This window comes from Cyclopterus lumpus, chromosome 3 (assembly GCF_009769545.1).
Source record: "Cyclopterus lumpus isolate fCycLum1 chromosome 3, fCycLum1.pri, whole genome shotgun sequence".
NCBI lineage: Eukaryota > Metazoa > Chordata > Actinopteri > Perciformes > Cyclopteridae > Cyclopterus > Cyclopterus lumpus.
The window spans coordinates 28,252,649-28,267,296 of NC_046968.1; the positions used below are offsets into that span (position 1 = coordinate 28,252,649).

At 42.0% G+C, this 14,648-nt stretch overlaps 1 protein-coding gene across 1 annotated transcript in view; it reads right to left on the reverse strand.

Moving 5' to 3' along the window:
* Window positions 1-3,734: 3,734 nt before the first annotated feature.
* The window catches only part of serinc4 (serine incorporator 4), a 19,204-nt gene continuing 8,290 nt past the window's right edge, over window positions 3,735-14,648 (reverse strand). The window contains exons 5-11 of the mRNA XM_034529736.1: window positions 14,613-14,648; window positions 12,699-12,910; window positions 12,188-12,283; window positions 6,516-6,642; window positions 6,317-6,429; window positions 6,068-6,221; window positions 3,735-3,945 (exon numbers count right to left, since the gene is read on the reverse strand). The exon at window positions 14,613-14,648 is cut by the window's right edge and continues 58 nt beyond it. Coding sequence (XP_034385627.1) covers window positions 3,735-3,945; window positions 6,068-6,221; window positions 6,317-6,429; window positions 6,516-6,642; window positions 12,188-12,283; window positions 12,699-12,910; window positions 14,613-14,648 — 949 coding nt within the window. The remainder of the gene's footprint in view (window positions 3,946-6,067; window positions 6,222-6,316; window positions 6,430-6,515; window positions 6,643-12,187; window positions 12,284-12,698; window positions 12,911-14,612) is intronic.

The window sequence follows — 14,648 nt, forward strand, 5'->3', positions numbered from 1 at the left end:
AACGCCGTCTTCTCAGATATATATTTTATATATATATATATATATATATATATATATATATATTCATATATATATATATATTTATATATATTCATATATATATATATTATATACATGTATTTATTTGTATAAATATATATATACATATAAATATATATTTATATATATATACATATATATTAATTAATTTATATATATATATATATTTATATATATATATATATATATATATATATTTATATATATATATATATATATATATATATATATATATATATATATATATATATATATATAGAGTCGACGACGACCTCTACTTCTTCTTCTACTCGGTTATTTGACTGCAGCGCCAACTTCTGACCAAACCAGCTGATTCTAAAAGTTCGACAAGCTCGACAATTAAATGGAAACATTTGGAATTTCAGCAGCAAATAAAATACCTCCAGAACCATCATGAAGAACAATAGCTTTAGATGAAATTCTCACCCAGTCCACCTGTGATGTCACCGATCATCACCTCGGAAAAGGTGCAGCTGAACGCAACAAGTTCATTGTGCGCGTTGCGACCAGCAATCAGAGGTGGATTTCATATCTTCGGTGTAACTCGAGATAGTAAAAACACATTGCTTCACAATATATTTATGCATATATAAAGACGAAAAAAAGAAAAAAGCTTAAACCACAACTCATTAACTCGTTTAACGTCTTGCGTAGCGTCCGTTTTGTGGTGTACATTTTTTATAGCGTTGTTGAATCAGGTCTGCTTTTTACGTGAAAGAGATTATGAGTTATACAGTATTTTATTGCGTGGCACTGATTAGCTACAAGTATACTAAAGTATAATTTGACTATATATGTTTTGAGAAAACTTGCAGTCAGTTCTGTGCCTTGTTTTATGCATTTGATATATAACAAACCTCATCTACGTGTGCCAAAAATAATGTCTTTTTTGTACCTTTTTTGACCCACTCTTCTATTTAACACTTATTATAAACATTCACAAACAAAGCAGACAGGAGAACGGCAGCAGCGTTTTTAAGAAAACAATGTATTTACAAAAAAAGCTTCACATCTACAACAAAGGAAAGACTAAATTTAAACTACAGATAGTATAACTGTGTGTATTCATGTCATGACTGAGCTCTTATTATAATATCATGAGGAAGTCGTCACAGACACTCGGCGGAGAAACCAGCACCAGGTTCCTACAACATCCACATGAACGTGTGGGGAGTAAAGAGGTTATTTTAACTTTAACGTCTCACAGGAACACCCAAAATGACTCTGACCTCCTGTAATGTGGTAGAATTACGTGTCCATTTAAATAATTTCATGTTTAGACGACAAAACCACTTGAAATGCGTTGAGTAAGGTACGTAAAAACGTCCCGAACGTAACTTCACATCTCAATACGTGAGTTATCGTACTCATTGACTCCTCCGGTTGTATAGAAGTCTATGCTTCATGTGTTAAAGCTGCATTCTCTCTCCTGACCACCAGGGGGCGACTCCTCTGGTTGTATAGAAGTCTATGCTTCATGTGTTAAAGCTGCATTCTCTCTCCTGACCACCAGGGGGAGACTCCTCTGGTTGTATAGAAGTCTATGCTTCACGTGTTAAAGCTGCATTCTCTCTCCTGACCACCAGGGGGAGACTCCTGGTTGTATAGAAGTACTTATTTAGTTTTTTACTGTTGATGCTCGGAGCAGCCATCTTGGATTTTAAGGTCAGGGTTGTTGGGGTTCATCTGACTTTCAGTGTCTAAATTCCCACTTCAAATTAGGACTTCCAAATCGTTTCCGTGGAAACGGCACCTAGTAACGCGCTCCTCGGAGGTCGCGGTCGTTCCAGGTATTTCTGTGAGATCCCGTTTTCCTTTTTTTTAGCACTGTTGGTTTCAATTGTCTTAAGTTTTCAAAACAGAGTAACACATGCAAAAACAAAAAGAAACAAGTATGTAAACAAGAATCAAGTGAATGACGAGCTGTAAAGAGACAGAAAGCATTCTTTTGAACTCTAAAGGACGCGTTACGTTTCTCTTTAGCTGCCTCTCAGTCCGACTCGGAGCCTCTGAGCGTTTGTGAAGAAAAAAAAAAAACATGCAGAGAAAATACGGAAAGAGAGAAGCTCGTTTTCTACACATGAACAAACCTTTCTTTGGCTTCGGGCTCCGTTGGTGCGTTTACACACCAACCGGTTTTTAATGCACGTTTTACATTTGATATATATATATATTTTTTAAATGCAATAAATTAAAAAAAAAGTTAAATGTTGAAATATTGCATTAAAAGTTTTTATACAACTTTGTTGTGGAGATTAAAAAATGAAGCTTCCTCACAACCGCATGAAACAAACGGAAACGTCTTCTTCTTCTGTGGTGGTACGACGGATCTCCACTTCCTGCTTATCGCACAACGGAAGCGGACGGAAAGAGTTAAAAGTTAACGTTTGGATTGAAAACCCGTCTTGTTGACAAGTAAACAAGACAAAGCTCATAATTGACTGAAATTGTTGCAATTAAAATGGTTTCTGTCTGTAAAATGTCTGGTTAGCACTAAATGAAATAAAGGTCATATTATTATTCTGTGTTATTCAGTCGTTAATTATTAATTAAATTAAATATTACACTGGATTGTAAAGTCCTTCATAAATGCCTATTGGTTTAATTGTTGAGTTAGCTTGAGACACTGGTTAGCAGTTGGTTAGCTTTAGCTTAGCATAAAAGCTGGAAACAGGAAGTCCAAAGCTCAAACGTCCATCTAGCTGCACGTCAACAAACAAGCACGTTTTATATCTCGCCTGTTTAATCTGCATAAAAATCTACACGTTGTGGTTTTATGGGAATTAAATCATCTTCATTTAGCAAAATGTTGAACAATTTCTTTTTGCAGACGACTAGACGAGAGTTGAAATGTATTTTATCGTCGCGATATCCGAAAAATGATGTTCCCTACCAACAAAAAACTGTATTATTGATTACGTTTCGAGGGGAAATGACGTTTATTTTATTTACTTTTATTCACAAATACCTTTACAAACACAGGAGAAACAAGTCAAAGTGCCCTCTTTCTTATTTACCACTTAGTAGTAAGTAGTTTTGCCATGTTTTTTTAAATTTACAACATTAACCACGTGTTTGTTGTTGTTACGATGCAAAGGCCCAAGAACGGAGGAAGTCTTATGATGTGAAATGACAATGTGCATAAATATTTAGTTAATTTCTCTGCTGGCAAACTGATCCTGGGTCAGCGTCTCTTGCGTAATGTCTGAACTCAACACACCCAAAAGATTTGTTCATGATCAAAAAAACGTCGCCTGCCGGAGAGCGGAGGACTAACGGGGGCTTCTGTTTCTCTATTTCAGGGTTAGATTCTCTCCACGTGAAAGAAAACATTATGGGATGTGAGCATCTGATGCAACAGAACAGCGAATATCTAGAATCCTCCCTTCTTATAATATCTACAGTCTACGTAGAGCCAAAACAATATAATATACTACAACAATTAAAGTTGGTAAATGTGTCTGTCTGTACAGCTGCTGAGTGTAAAGTCCATTATTATTATTATTATTATTATTATTATTATACAGAGTGAGAGTTCTGATCCCTTTGGCAATTCATACTGTTGAGTCGAGTCCTCACAGCGGTTTAAATGTCACGGAGCTCTCCGATTGGTCCTTCTCACAGCAGCGCGAGTCTTTGACCTCCGGTGACCTCCACGCCGTCGTCCCAGCGGGTCAGACGGTCACGGAGACGTGGCGTGACGATCCCGCGCCGCGCCGCTTGATGCGCGAGCGCCGCGGCCTGGACTCGGACTGGCAGCTGCACAGAGGGCCCAGCAGCAGCCACAGGTAGAGCAGCACGCACGCCCAGCAGGACGACATCTTCACCCAGAAGGTGGACCAGCTGCCGTGGGTGAAGGTGGTCTCCAGCACGGCCGACTCGTAGCTGGAGTACGACAACGTTTAGAAGACAACAACGTTTAGAGGAACAACGTTTAGAGGACAACAACGTTTAGAGGACAACAACGTTTAGAGGACAACGTTTAGAGGAACAACGTTTAGAGGACAACGTTTAGAGGACAACAACGTTTAGAGGACAACGTTTAGAGGACAACGTTTAGAGGAACAACGTTTAGAGGAACAACGTTTAGAGGACAACAACGTTTAGAGGACAACGTTTAGAGGACAACAACGTTTAGAGGAACAACGTTTAGAGGACAACAACGTTTAGAGGACAACAACGTTTAGAGGACAACGTTTAGAGGAACAACGTTTAGAGGACAACAACGTTTAGAGGACAACGTTTAGAGGACAACGTTTAGAGGACAACAACGTTTAGAGGACAACAACGTTTAGAGGAACAACGTTTAGAGGACAACGTTTAGAGGACAACAACGTTTAGAGGAACAACGTTTAGAGGACAACAACGTTTAGAGGAACAACGGTTAGAGGACAACGTTTAGAGGAACAACGTTTAGAGGACAACAACGTTTAGAGGACAACAACGTTTAGAGGACAACGTTTAGAGGAACAACGTTTAGAGGACAACGTTTAGAGGACAACAACGTTTAGAGGACAACGTTTAGAGGACAACGTTTAGAGGAACAACGTTTAGAGGAACAACGTTTAGAGGACAACAACGTTTAGAGGACAACGTTTAGAGGACAACAACGTTTAGAGGAACAACGTTTAGAGGACAACAACGTTTAGAGGACAACAACGTTTAGAGGACAACGTTTAGAGGAACAACGTTTAGAGGACAACAACGTTTAGAGGACAACGTTTAGAGGACAACGTTTAGAGGACAACAACGTTTAGAGGACAACAACGTTTAGAGGAACAACGTTTAGAGGACAACGTTTAGAGGACAACAACGTTTAGAGGAACAACGTTTAGAGGAACAACGTTTAGAGGAACAACGTTTAGAGGACAACGTTTAGAGGATGACAACGTTTAGAGGACAACAACGTTTAGAGGAACAACGTTTAGAGGACAACAACGTTTAGAGGACAACGTTTAGAGGACAACAACGTTTAGAGGACAACAACGTTTAGAGGAACAACGTTTAGAGGAACAACGTTTAGAGGACAACGTTTAGAGGACAACAACGTTTAGAGGACAACAACGTTTAGAGGAACAACGTTTAGAGGAACAACGTTTAGAGGACAACGTTTAGAGGAACAACGTTTAGAGGACAACAACGTTTAGAGGACAACAACGTTTAGAGGAACAACGTTTAGAGAACAACGTTTAGAGGAACAACGTTTAGAGGACAACGTTTAGAGGATGACAACGTTTAGAGGACAACAACGTTTAGAGGAACAACGTTTAGAGGACAACGTTTAGAGGAACAACGTTTAGAGGACAACGTTTAGAGGAACAACGTTTAGAGAACAACGTTTAGAGGAACAACGTTTAGAGGACAACAACGTTTAGAGGAACAACGTTTAGAGAACAACGTTTAGAGGAACAACGTTTAGAGGACAACGTTTAGAGGACAACAACGTTTAGAGGACGACAACGTTCTGGTTTCTCTACTAAACTAAAAACATCTTTCATTTTTTAGACTAAACAACTAAAATAATAAACAGATATAATTGTTAAACTGTTCACGTTCTTTCTATTATTTACTTTTAATTTGCCTCTGAAAAGAGATTTCAAACCTGTAAAAATATAACGGTTAAATAATAAAATAATAAAATGCTTTGCAACTATTTGGTAGAATTTGACATAAATTACCAAAAGTGTAAAAATAATAATAATAATTAACATTGCAAAATTATACTTCGGAAAAACATTGTGATTTGACGCACAATAAGTTTGTATGTTATTTTAAATTACGCATGTATATTAAAAGTCCCCGATTATTAGAAATGTATTTTGGTCATACTTCAAAAAACAGCGTAATACGGAAAGAAGAAAACAAAAGTTTACGTCGCACCGTTTTGGATGATACAGTTTTGGGATCATATTTAAATATTACCCTCCTCCCCCTCCAATAACCTCCACCCCGCCCCTCAGAAGGGGCCCCAGGGTGACCCTGGACGGGGTGCCCGCGGTGCGCTCACCTGAACCAGTTGGTGAGCGTCATCATGACGTACAGCGAGGCCAAGAAGAAGACGAAGTGGAAGAAGAAGTAGCTGTACGCCACCCGCTGCGTCTCGTTGTGGATGACCTTCTGGCAGCCTTTGCTCTCGTCCTCCATCACAAACGCCTCCTCGGCTGGAGGAGAAGAGGAGGAGGAAGAGGAGGAAAAGAAAAAAGCATAAATGTCTGAAACGCGACGCCGTGTTGGAGATGTTCTCCTCGGTGCTCACCTTCCTCGTCCTCGGGGCAGCAGAAGCAGCAGGTGGCTTTCTGGAACTCGTAGCGGTAAACTTTGATCATCCAGAAGGGGCCGAACACCTCCGCCAGGTAGGAAGCCTCGTTGCTGCAGCGGGGGGGAGGAGTTAGACGTGAGCACACATAATATATAATATATATATATATAACAATAAAGTGCTTCTGTCCACTCACCACGCAAAGAGCACGCAGCAGTACATGATGGCCGCTCCGATGATGGCCACCGCGTTGCCCTCGTTCTGGATGCCGTCTTGCCCCACGCTGGGGTAGCAGACGGTCATGTTCATGCCCTGATACACCACTGGAAGAGACGCAGCGGGTACAACATGCCATGCAAATAGATTAACACAGTATATTATTGTTAAAAAGATGAATGTTATATTTTACTGACGAAGAAAAAAGCTGCGGAATGAATAAAAGACGGCGAAATACACGTTTATGGACATTAAGATTGTATGTAAAAGACCCGCCTCATGACCTAAATTTCTCTTAAATTCACCAATAGTTTCTATACATAACGCCTCATTTGCATATTTAAACATAACATTTCAGAAAACTTGTAATACAAACAAATATTGTGTTAATGTCAGTGATGAAGTGGTGAAGTTTCATGGTGATATCTATGAGGTCATTTTTCTTCCCTATTCACTATGTAGAGTCTTCAACATGTGAAATGTAACTTTAATCTCTTTAAAGGACGTTTTCTCTCAATGAGTTTAGACCAAACTTTCCAGTTTTCACATGTTTACCTTATTCAACTGTTGTGTTGAACCTCAGTAAAAAAGGTGAAGCACGGAGGTCAAGCGTTTCTTCTTTCTTTCTGATTTGTTTCAAATTCCTCTCTTTCTTGTAAAAAAAAAAGGTTCTCAGCTGCTCTCTCTCTCTCTCTCTCTCTCTCTCTCACACTCACACACACACACACACACACACACACACACACACACACACACACACACCTCCAGAAGGTTGTTTGGGCCGGCTGTGGATTCCTGTGTGTGTGTCAGACCTGAACTAATTACATGATTCAGACTGTAATGTATTATATATATACACACACACACACACACACACACACACACACACACACACACACACACACACACACACACACACACACACACACACACACACACACACACACACACACACACACACACACACACACACACACACACACACACACAGGTCAGGAGTCGGCAAGGGAGAGTCAACAAGGTCTACTTGATTGTCATTTCAATTGCTCTCCAGACTAATTATTCTTCTCAGAAACACAAGTACTATTTGTGCGTGTGCGTCTCTCTGTGTGTGTGTGTGTGTGTGTGTGTGTGTGTGTGTGTGTCATGGTGAGGTCATAGAGCAGAATAAGCCTTCCGGGGACAGTCGAGGCAAACAAGGACCTAAGAAGACAGTAAAGAGGATGGATATCTTTGGTTGTTGAAGACACACACACGCAAACACACACACACACACACACACACACACACACACACACACACATCCTAACCTCACGCTTACCCTAAACTAACATTTAGTTTAGGGTAAAACTAAAATGTAAAGACTTGTACTTTGTGACGACGTAATCAGATTTATGTCCAAACAAGACAGGTAAAACACACACACACACACACACACACACACACACAAGCACTTTCTGGAGACGTTAGCATGTCAGGCGACAAACCCCTAAATTAAAGCAGCGGAGAAAAGGAAACTCAGCAAAAGTAGGTGGAAATGTAATCTCACAAAGCAGTAGAGTGTGTGTGTATGTGTGTGTGTGTGTGTGTGTGTGTGTGGACAGTCTCCGGTGGTGAAAAGGTGTTTTTAAAACAGACTGAGTGCATATTTTCTCAACAAGTTGCTACAATGTCCCGCGCTGCCCCGGGACTCTAACACACGCACCTAGTGTACACGCTCACACACACATGACGGCCTCTGTGGATGATGTGTCGGATACAATGGAGACCTGCAGAGTTAAATACACTTAAATAACCTGGAGATTTAATAGAGAGGGGAACTAAAGGTTGGTTCACAGGAACTTCAGTGAGCTTTACAGCATTTATAATGGATTAGTTTCATGGCGGGGGGGAGGGGGGGGGATATCAGTCCTTTAGTTTATTGCTGGTTTATATAGAATGTATTTAGAAAGTCCTTCTTTTTGACAGTTAGTGTCGTTCTCAACACTCTCCTGAGGAAGAATCTCAGACCGTAACTGGACGACATTTTGAAGTTGAGTTCAGCCTTTTGGCCGTCGCCATCTTGTTTTTTTTGGGCAACCAGAAGGCGGAGCTAAGAACAACCGAACGCTGAATGAGACCGAAATGTTCCAATTCACTTGCAGGAAGTGGAAAAATCACTGTGAAAGGGTTCAAAGTTGTAAGATGAAAAAACACAGACAGCTTCCAGACTGGACGACGTCGCGGTAGAGACCTGTCAATCACCTCAAGCCCCGCCTTAAACGAGGTTACCTGCATTAGAGGTATCATAACGATAACGTTATTTTGTGTTGGGCTTTATTTTCATTGACACAACCTTTTATACACATTTGCTTCACCACCAACTGACAGTAAGACATCTCAGGGCCGTGATTGGTTGTTCCTCGTCACATGTCATGCAGAACGGCCCCTCAAGGTGCTTTTTACCTGCTACTAGTTTGCAGTATGATGCAATAAGAAAAACTTCTATCGCAACGAAACGCGTCGCTGGAAACTGTGAAAAAACGTTGTTGCAACGCTCGTCACCGTCACACTTGGCGCACGCAGCCAATCAATCACTCTGTTTTGGTGCCTGTAGATGTAACGACTAGCTCGTTAGCTAGCTCGTTATCTTGCTCGTTAGCTCTTGAGATGTGACTTCTTCTCTGCTTTGTGATTTTTGAACACTGCAAAGTGACTGAAGGACGCCACCACCTGGTGAATCAATTACTGTTTACGTTGGAAGCTTTTTCTGCCATTGAATTATCAATCTACATTCAGACCGTTAAAGTATCTCCAAGTCAAAATACACCAAACAACATATGGGGCACAAACTGTGTTGTTGTTGTGTTGACTTCGACCTCTCCGTGCTGTCCGACCTTTTTATTTCGACTTGTATCTGCTCTCCGGGACGAGCTGTGTGAGAACACACGCCATGATGCTGCCAGGCTGTGATCCTGTGTTATTATGCTGTCAATGGCTGCACGAGGAATGTGCAACAAATATCCTTCTGTCTGCCCTCACCACGGGCCACCAGCCCAGCAGGCAGCATGTCAGAGCACATCTCATCCCAGATTATCTGTGTGTGTGTGTGTGTGTGTGTGTGTGTGCGCGTGTCTTTATTTGCATGCATGCCATTAAGATGTAAACCCCGGATAAGACAGGCCCTTTGACGAGCCTCTGCGCTAATGTCTCAGTCATGTGGAGGCTCTTTGTCTTACCTGGAGCCAACAGGTGAGTCATTATGAGGGGAGCAAATTATAGAAGATTAAAAACAGTGTAAGTGTGTGTGTGTGTGTGTGTGTGTGTGTGTGTGTTAGTGTGTGTGGGCCCGTCAGTCTTAACAGGATGATGAGATGCAAACAAAACACGTTTTGAAACCTTCGACAATTTATCTTGTGGTGAAAATGAAGGAGAGGTTCAGAAGTCTAGATGACTTGTTGTTGTTGTTCTCAAATCTTTGCTCCTGCAGGAAAAATAATAAAATGCGGTTTTAAAACCCAGATATCTGTATGAACATGAGAACCTTTGTTCACACCCTTCACTGTCTCGTAGAGCGCTGTTCTAACCGCATTCCTTCATCACCTTGATATTATGTGTTTTTATCATTGTGGTCGTCATCTAATTCCGTAAAGAGACACAAAACCACTACGAAGACGCACAAAATGACCACAATTAGTCCATCAAAAAGATTCGATCATTACACTTTATTTTACAGCCTCTCTCTCTCATCTGTCCTTATCCTTCTAGATATGCTGCCTTTGACACAGTGAACCACCAGATCCTTATTTCCTCCCTCCAGGACCTGGTATCTAAGGCACTGCACTCAACGACCGCACTTACCGGGTAACCTGGAGAGGATCTGTGTCTGAACCTTGCCCTCTCACTACTGGGGTCCCTCAGGGCTCCTTCCTGGGTCCCCTCCTCTTCTCTCTGTACACTAATTCTCTCGGCTCTGTCATTCGCTCACATGGCTTTTCCTACCACAGCTACGCTGATGACACCCAACTGATCCTCTCGTTTCCCCAATCCGAAACACAGGTAGCAGCACGAAGCTCTGTCTGACAGCTCTCAGTGGATGTCTGCACATTACCTGAAAATCAACCCTGACAAGACAGAACTATTTTTCCTTCCAGGGAAAGGCTCTCCCACCACGACCTGTCCACCACTTTCAACAACTCAGTGTTGGCCCCGACTTCGACTGCCATGAACCTCGGTGTGACACTCGGCAGTCAACTCTCCTGACTGCCAACATTACTGCGACAACACGCTCCTGTAGGTACATGCTGTACAACATCAGGAGAATACGACCTCTTCTCACTCAGAAGGCGGCACAGGTTCTGGTCCAGGCTCTGGTCCAAGTTCTGGTCCAGGCTCTGGTCCAGGCTCTGGTCATTTCACGGCTAGACTACTGTAACTCCCTCCTGGCAGGTCTACCTGCTAAGGCCATCCAAGCCCTGCAGCTCATCCAGAATGCAGCAGCTTGACTGGTCTTCAACCTAAGTTTACCCACATTACTCCGCTCCTCCGCGACCTTCACTGGTTACCGGTGGCCGCCCGCATCCGCTTCAAAACATTGGTACTTGCGTACCGTGCTGCGAACAGATCGGGTCCGGTCTACATCCAGGACATCGTCCAATCTTACCCCCCAGCCCGTTCACTCCGCTCGGCATTTACCATTCGGCTTGTAGCTCCTTCACTTCGAGCTAAACACTCAACAAGTCACGAATGTTTGCTGTCCTGGCTCCTCATTGGTGGAACGAGCTCCCCATTGACATCAGGACGGCAGGAAGTCTCTACATCTTCCTCCAGAAACTAAAAACACATATTTTTTGATGATACCTTGAATAAAAACTGATTAGAACTTTAGTGGCACTTACTTATGGTATTTTTGTAGTTTGGATTTCTTGAAGAAATGTTACTTTCTTGATTCTTGTTGTTCTGTGTTTGTACTCGTGGTTTAATGCACTTATTGTAAGTCGCTTTGGATAAAAGCGTCAGCTAAATGATACATAATGTAATGTAACATGGATTTGGAGTTAGATTAGATTAGTTACCTTTCTCTGGTAATCTAAACCTTGTGGGTTGGATTAGATTAGTTACCTTTCTCTGGCAATCTAAACCTTGTTGGTTGGATTAGATTAGTTACCTTTCTCTGGTAATCTAAACCTTGTGGGTTGGATTAGATTAGTTACCTTTCTCTGGTAATCTAAACCTTGTGGGTTGGATTAGATTAGTTACCTTTCTCTGGCAATCTAAACCTTGTGGGTTGGATTAGATTAGTTACCTTTCTCTGGTAATCTAAACCTTGTGGGTTGGATTAGATTAGTTACCTTTCTCTGGTAATCTAAACCTTGTGGGTTGGATTAGATTAGTTACCTTTCTCTGGTAATCTAAACCTTGTGGGTTGGATTAGATTAGTTACCTTTCTCTGGTAATCTAAACCTTGTGGGTTGGATTAGATTAGTTACCTTTCTCTGGTAATCTAAACCTTGTGGGTTGGATTAGATTAGTTACCTTTCTCTGGTAATCTAAACCTTGTGGGTTGGATTAGATTAGTTACCTTTCTCTGGTAATCTAAACCTTGTGGGTTGGATTAGATTAGTTACCTTTCTCTGGTAATCTAAACCTTGTGGGTTGGATTAGATTAGTTACCTTTCTCTGGCGGGCGGCTGGACAGCGCGGAGAAGGTGAGGTACATGACGTAACAGCTGATGATGGAGGCTTGAAGGAGCCCCGACCGAGGCTGCTCTGCAGAGACAGACAGAGAGAATACATCCCATAATGTACTGGTATTGCCTTCAGAGTGGAACGTTTCCTTTTGAATGGTCAAGGAAAAGGATGAATGGAAATCCTTATAAATGTACCAGTACCTAATAGGTTTATACTTGCTCTATTTACTAGAGTACAGTACTCCAGTAGATGTACTTCTTCCACATCTGTACTCAGTATGTTTCCATCCTGAAACCCAGACATGTGCAGACAAAGCTGGAGTCGACGTTTGGTTCTCAGACGGAGAACCAGATGATATTATCTGACAGTACATCTAATTATTATTATGTGGTTTCAACGGGGGGATGTTTGCTTAGCTGGAGACGGACTAAGTGTTATTTCACCGGCGAGAACCGACGACAGACGAGAGGGGGGCGTGTCTTAACCGACTCACTCTGCTTCACGCACGGCGTGACGGCAATGAAGGACATGAGGCCGCAGAGGCCCAGGTTGATCCACAGCAGGACCTTGTTGAAGTGGCAGGCGATGGGGTGCGTGTAGTACTTGTACATGAAGGTGAAGGCCATGGTGGCGATGGTGTAGAAGAAGAGGGTGGCGCACATCACCGCGAAATACCAACGCTTGTTCTCTGCCGCTCCGGTCAACCTGAGGGGGCAGAGAGATGAAGTGTTAAATGGTCTCTCCTGACCACCAGGGTGCGACTCCTCTGGTTGTATAGAAGTCTATGCTTCATGTGTTAAAGCTGCATTCTCTCTCCTGACCACCAGGGTGCGACTCCTCTGGTTGTATAGAAGTCTATGCTTCATGTGTTAAAGCTGCATTCTCTCTCCTGGCCACCAGGGGGCGACTCCTCTGGTTGTATAGAAGTCAATGCTTCATGTGTTAAAGCTGCATTCTCTCTACTGACCACCAGGGGGTGACTCCTCTGGTTGTATAGAAGTCTATGCTTCATGTGGTAAAGCTGCATTCTCTCTACTGACCACCAGGGGGTGACTCCTCTGGTTGTATAGAAGTCTATGCTTCATGTGGTAAAGCTGCATTCTCTCTACTGACCACCAGGGGGTGACTCCTCTGGTTGTATAGAAGTCTATGCTTCATGTGGTAAAGCTGCATTCTCTCTACTGACCACCAGGGGGTGACTCCTCTGGTTGTATAGAAATCTATGCTTCATGTGTTAAAGCTGCATTCTCTCTCCTGACCACCAGGGGGCGACTCCTCTGGTTGTATAGAAGTCTATATAAATGACTCTACTTCTCTTGATTTATTCCCTCAGTAAACATTGTAAACATGAGTTTTTGGTCTCAATCTCTAGTTTCAAGTCTCATTTAGTAAATTATGGTCATTTAGAGTCAAACAGACCATAAAGCAGGGGATGCTTTAGGGCGGGGCTACAAGGTGATTGACAGATCTCTCTACCAGAGACGTATACAGTGTCTCTACGTCACTCCTCATCAGTCCAAATTTGGTTAATTCTGTTCACTGGTTGCAAAAAAAACAAGATGGCGACGGTCAAAGTTCAAGGCTTCAAAAACATCAGTCTACAAACCAACGAGTGACGTCACCATGACTACGTCCACTTCCTGTACACGGACTTTGCCTTTTCCTTGTTTCCTCACACACACACACCGAACAGTCGGTGACACAGCGAACACACAGATGGCCGATCTGTGTTATTTTGAGCAGCTTGAGTTCAGAGGTCGCCCGAGACAGACGTACGTCTGTCTCGGGCGACCTCTGAACTCAAGCTGAACTAGAGCAACCATGGCAACAGCTGGAGGAGGTAAACAACATCTGGGACGAGTCTGGCCGAACGAATGAGGACACGACGGGGACGACGCACAGAAGAGGATCTTCTTCTTCATCATCATCATCAGAGCCTCTCCCTGTGCTACGTGTCGTTTACTTTTTGAAGAATATTTAATTAAAGCAGAAAAGATCAGTCGATTGACAGAAAATCAATCCCTGTAATAACATTAAAAATATATATTTTAATGAATTTCATGATAATATTGTTACTTCTCAAATGTCAGGACTTATTTTCTAGTTTCTAGTGTTCTATAATGTTATTGTTTTTATTATTATTGCTGATTATTTAGTCTGATATTTGTGTATTTATGCTTTAATATTTATTTTATTCCACCCTATTAACATTTTACAGTTTTCTCATGATCAATGTATTCAGTGTTGTGCTTTATTTTGTTATTTTCTTAATTCCTTCCTTAATTTGGTGGTCATTTTATCTAAATTGTTTCCACATTTCATGAAGTCCCACGTCGTGATTTACACTCAATATACAATTACACATGCAGCGATAATAATGGTTTATGCCAACGACCCTCTCACTCACCAGTTCTTGTTCCAGGTGTGCGCGAAAGCTGTGATG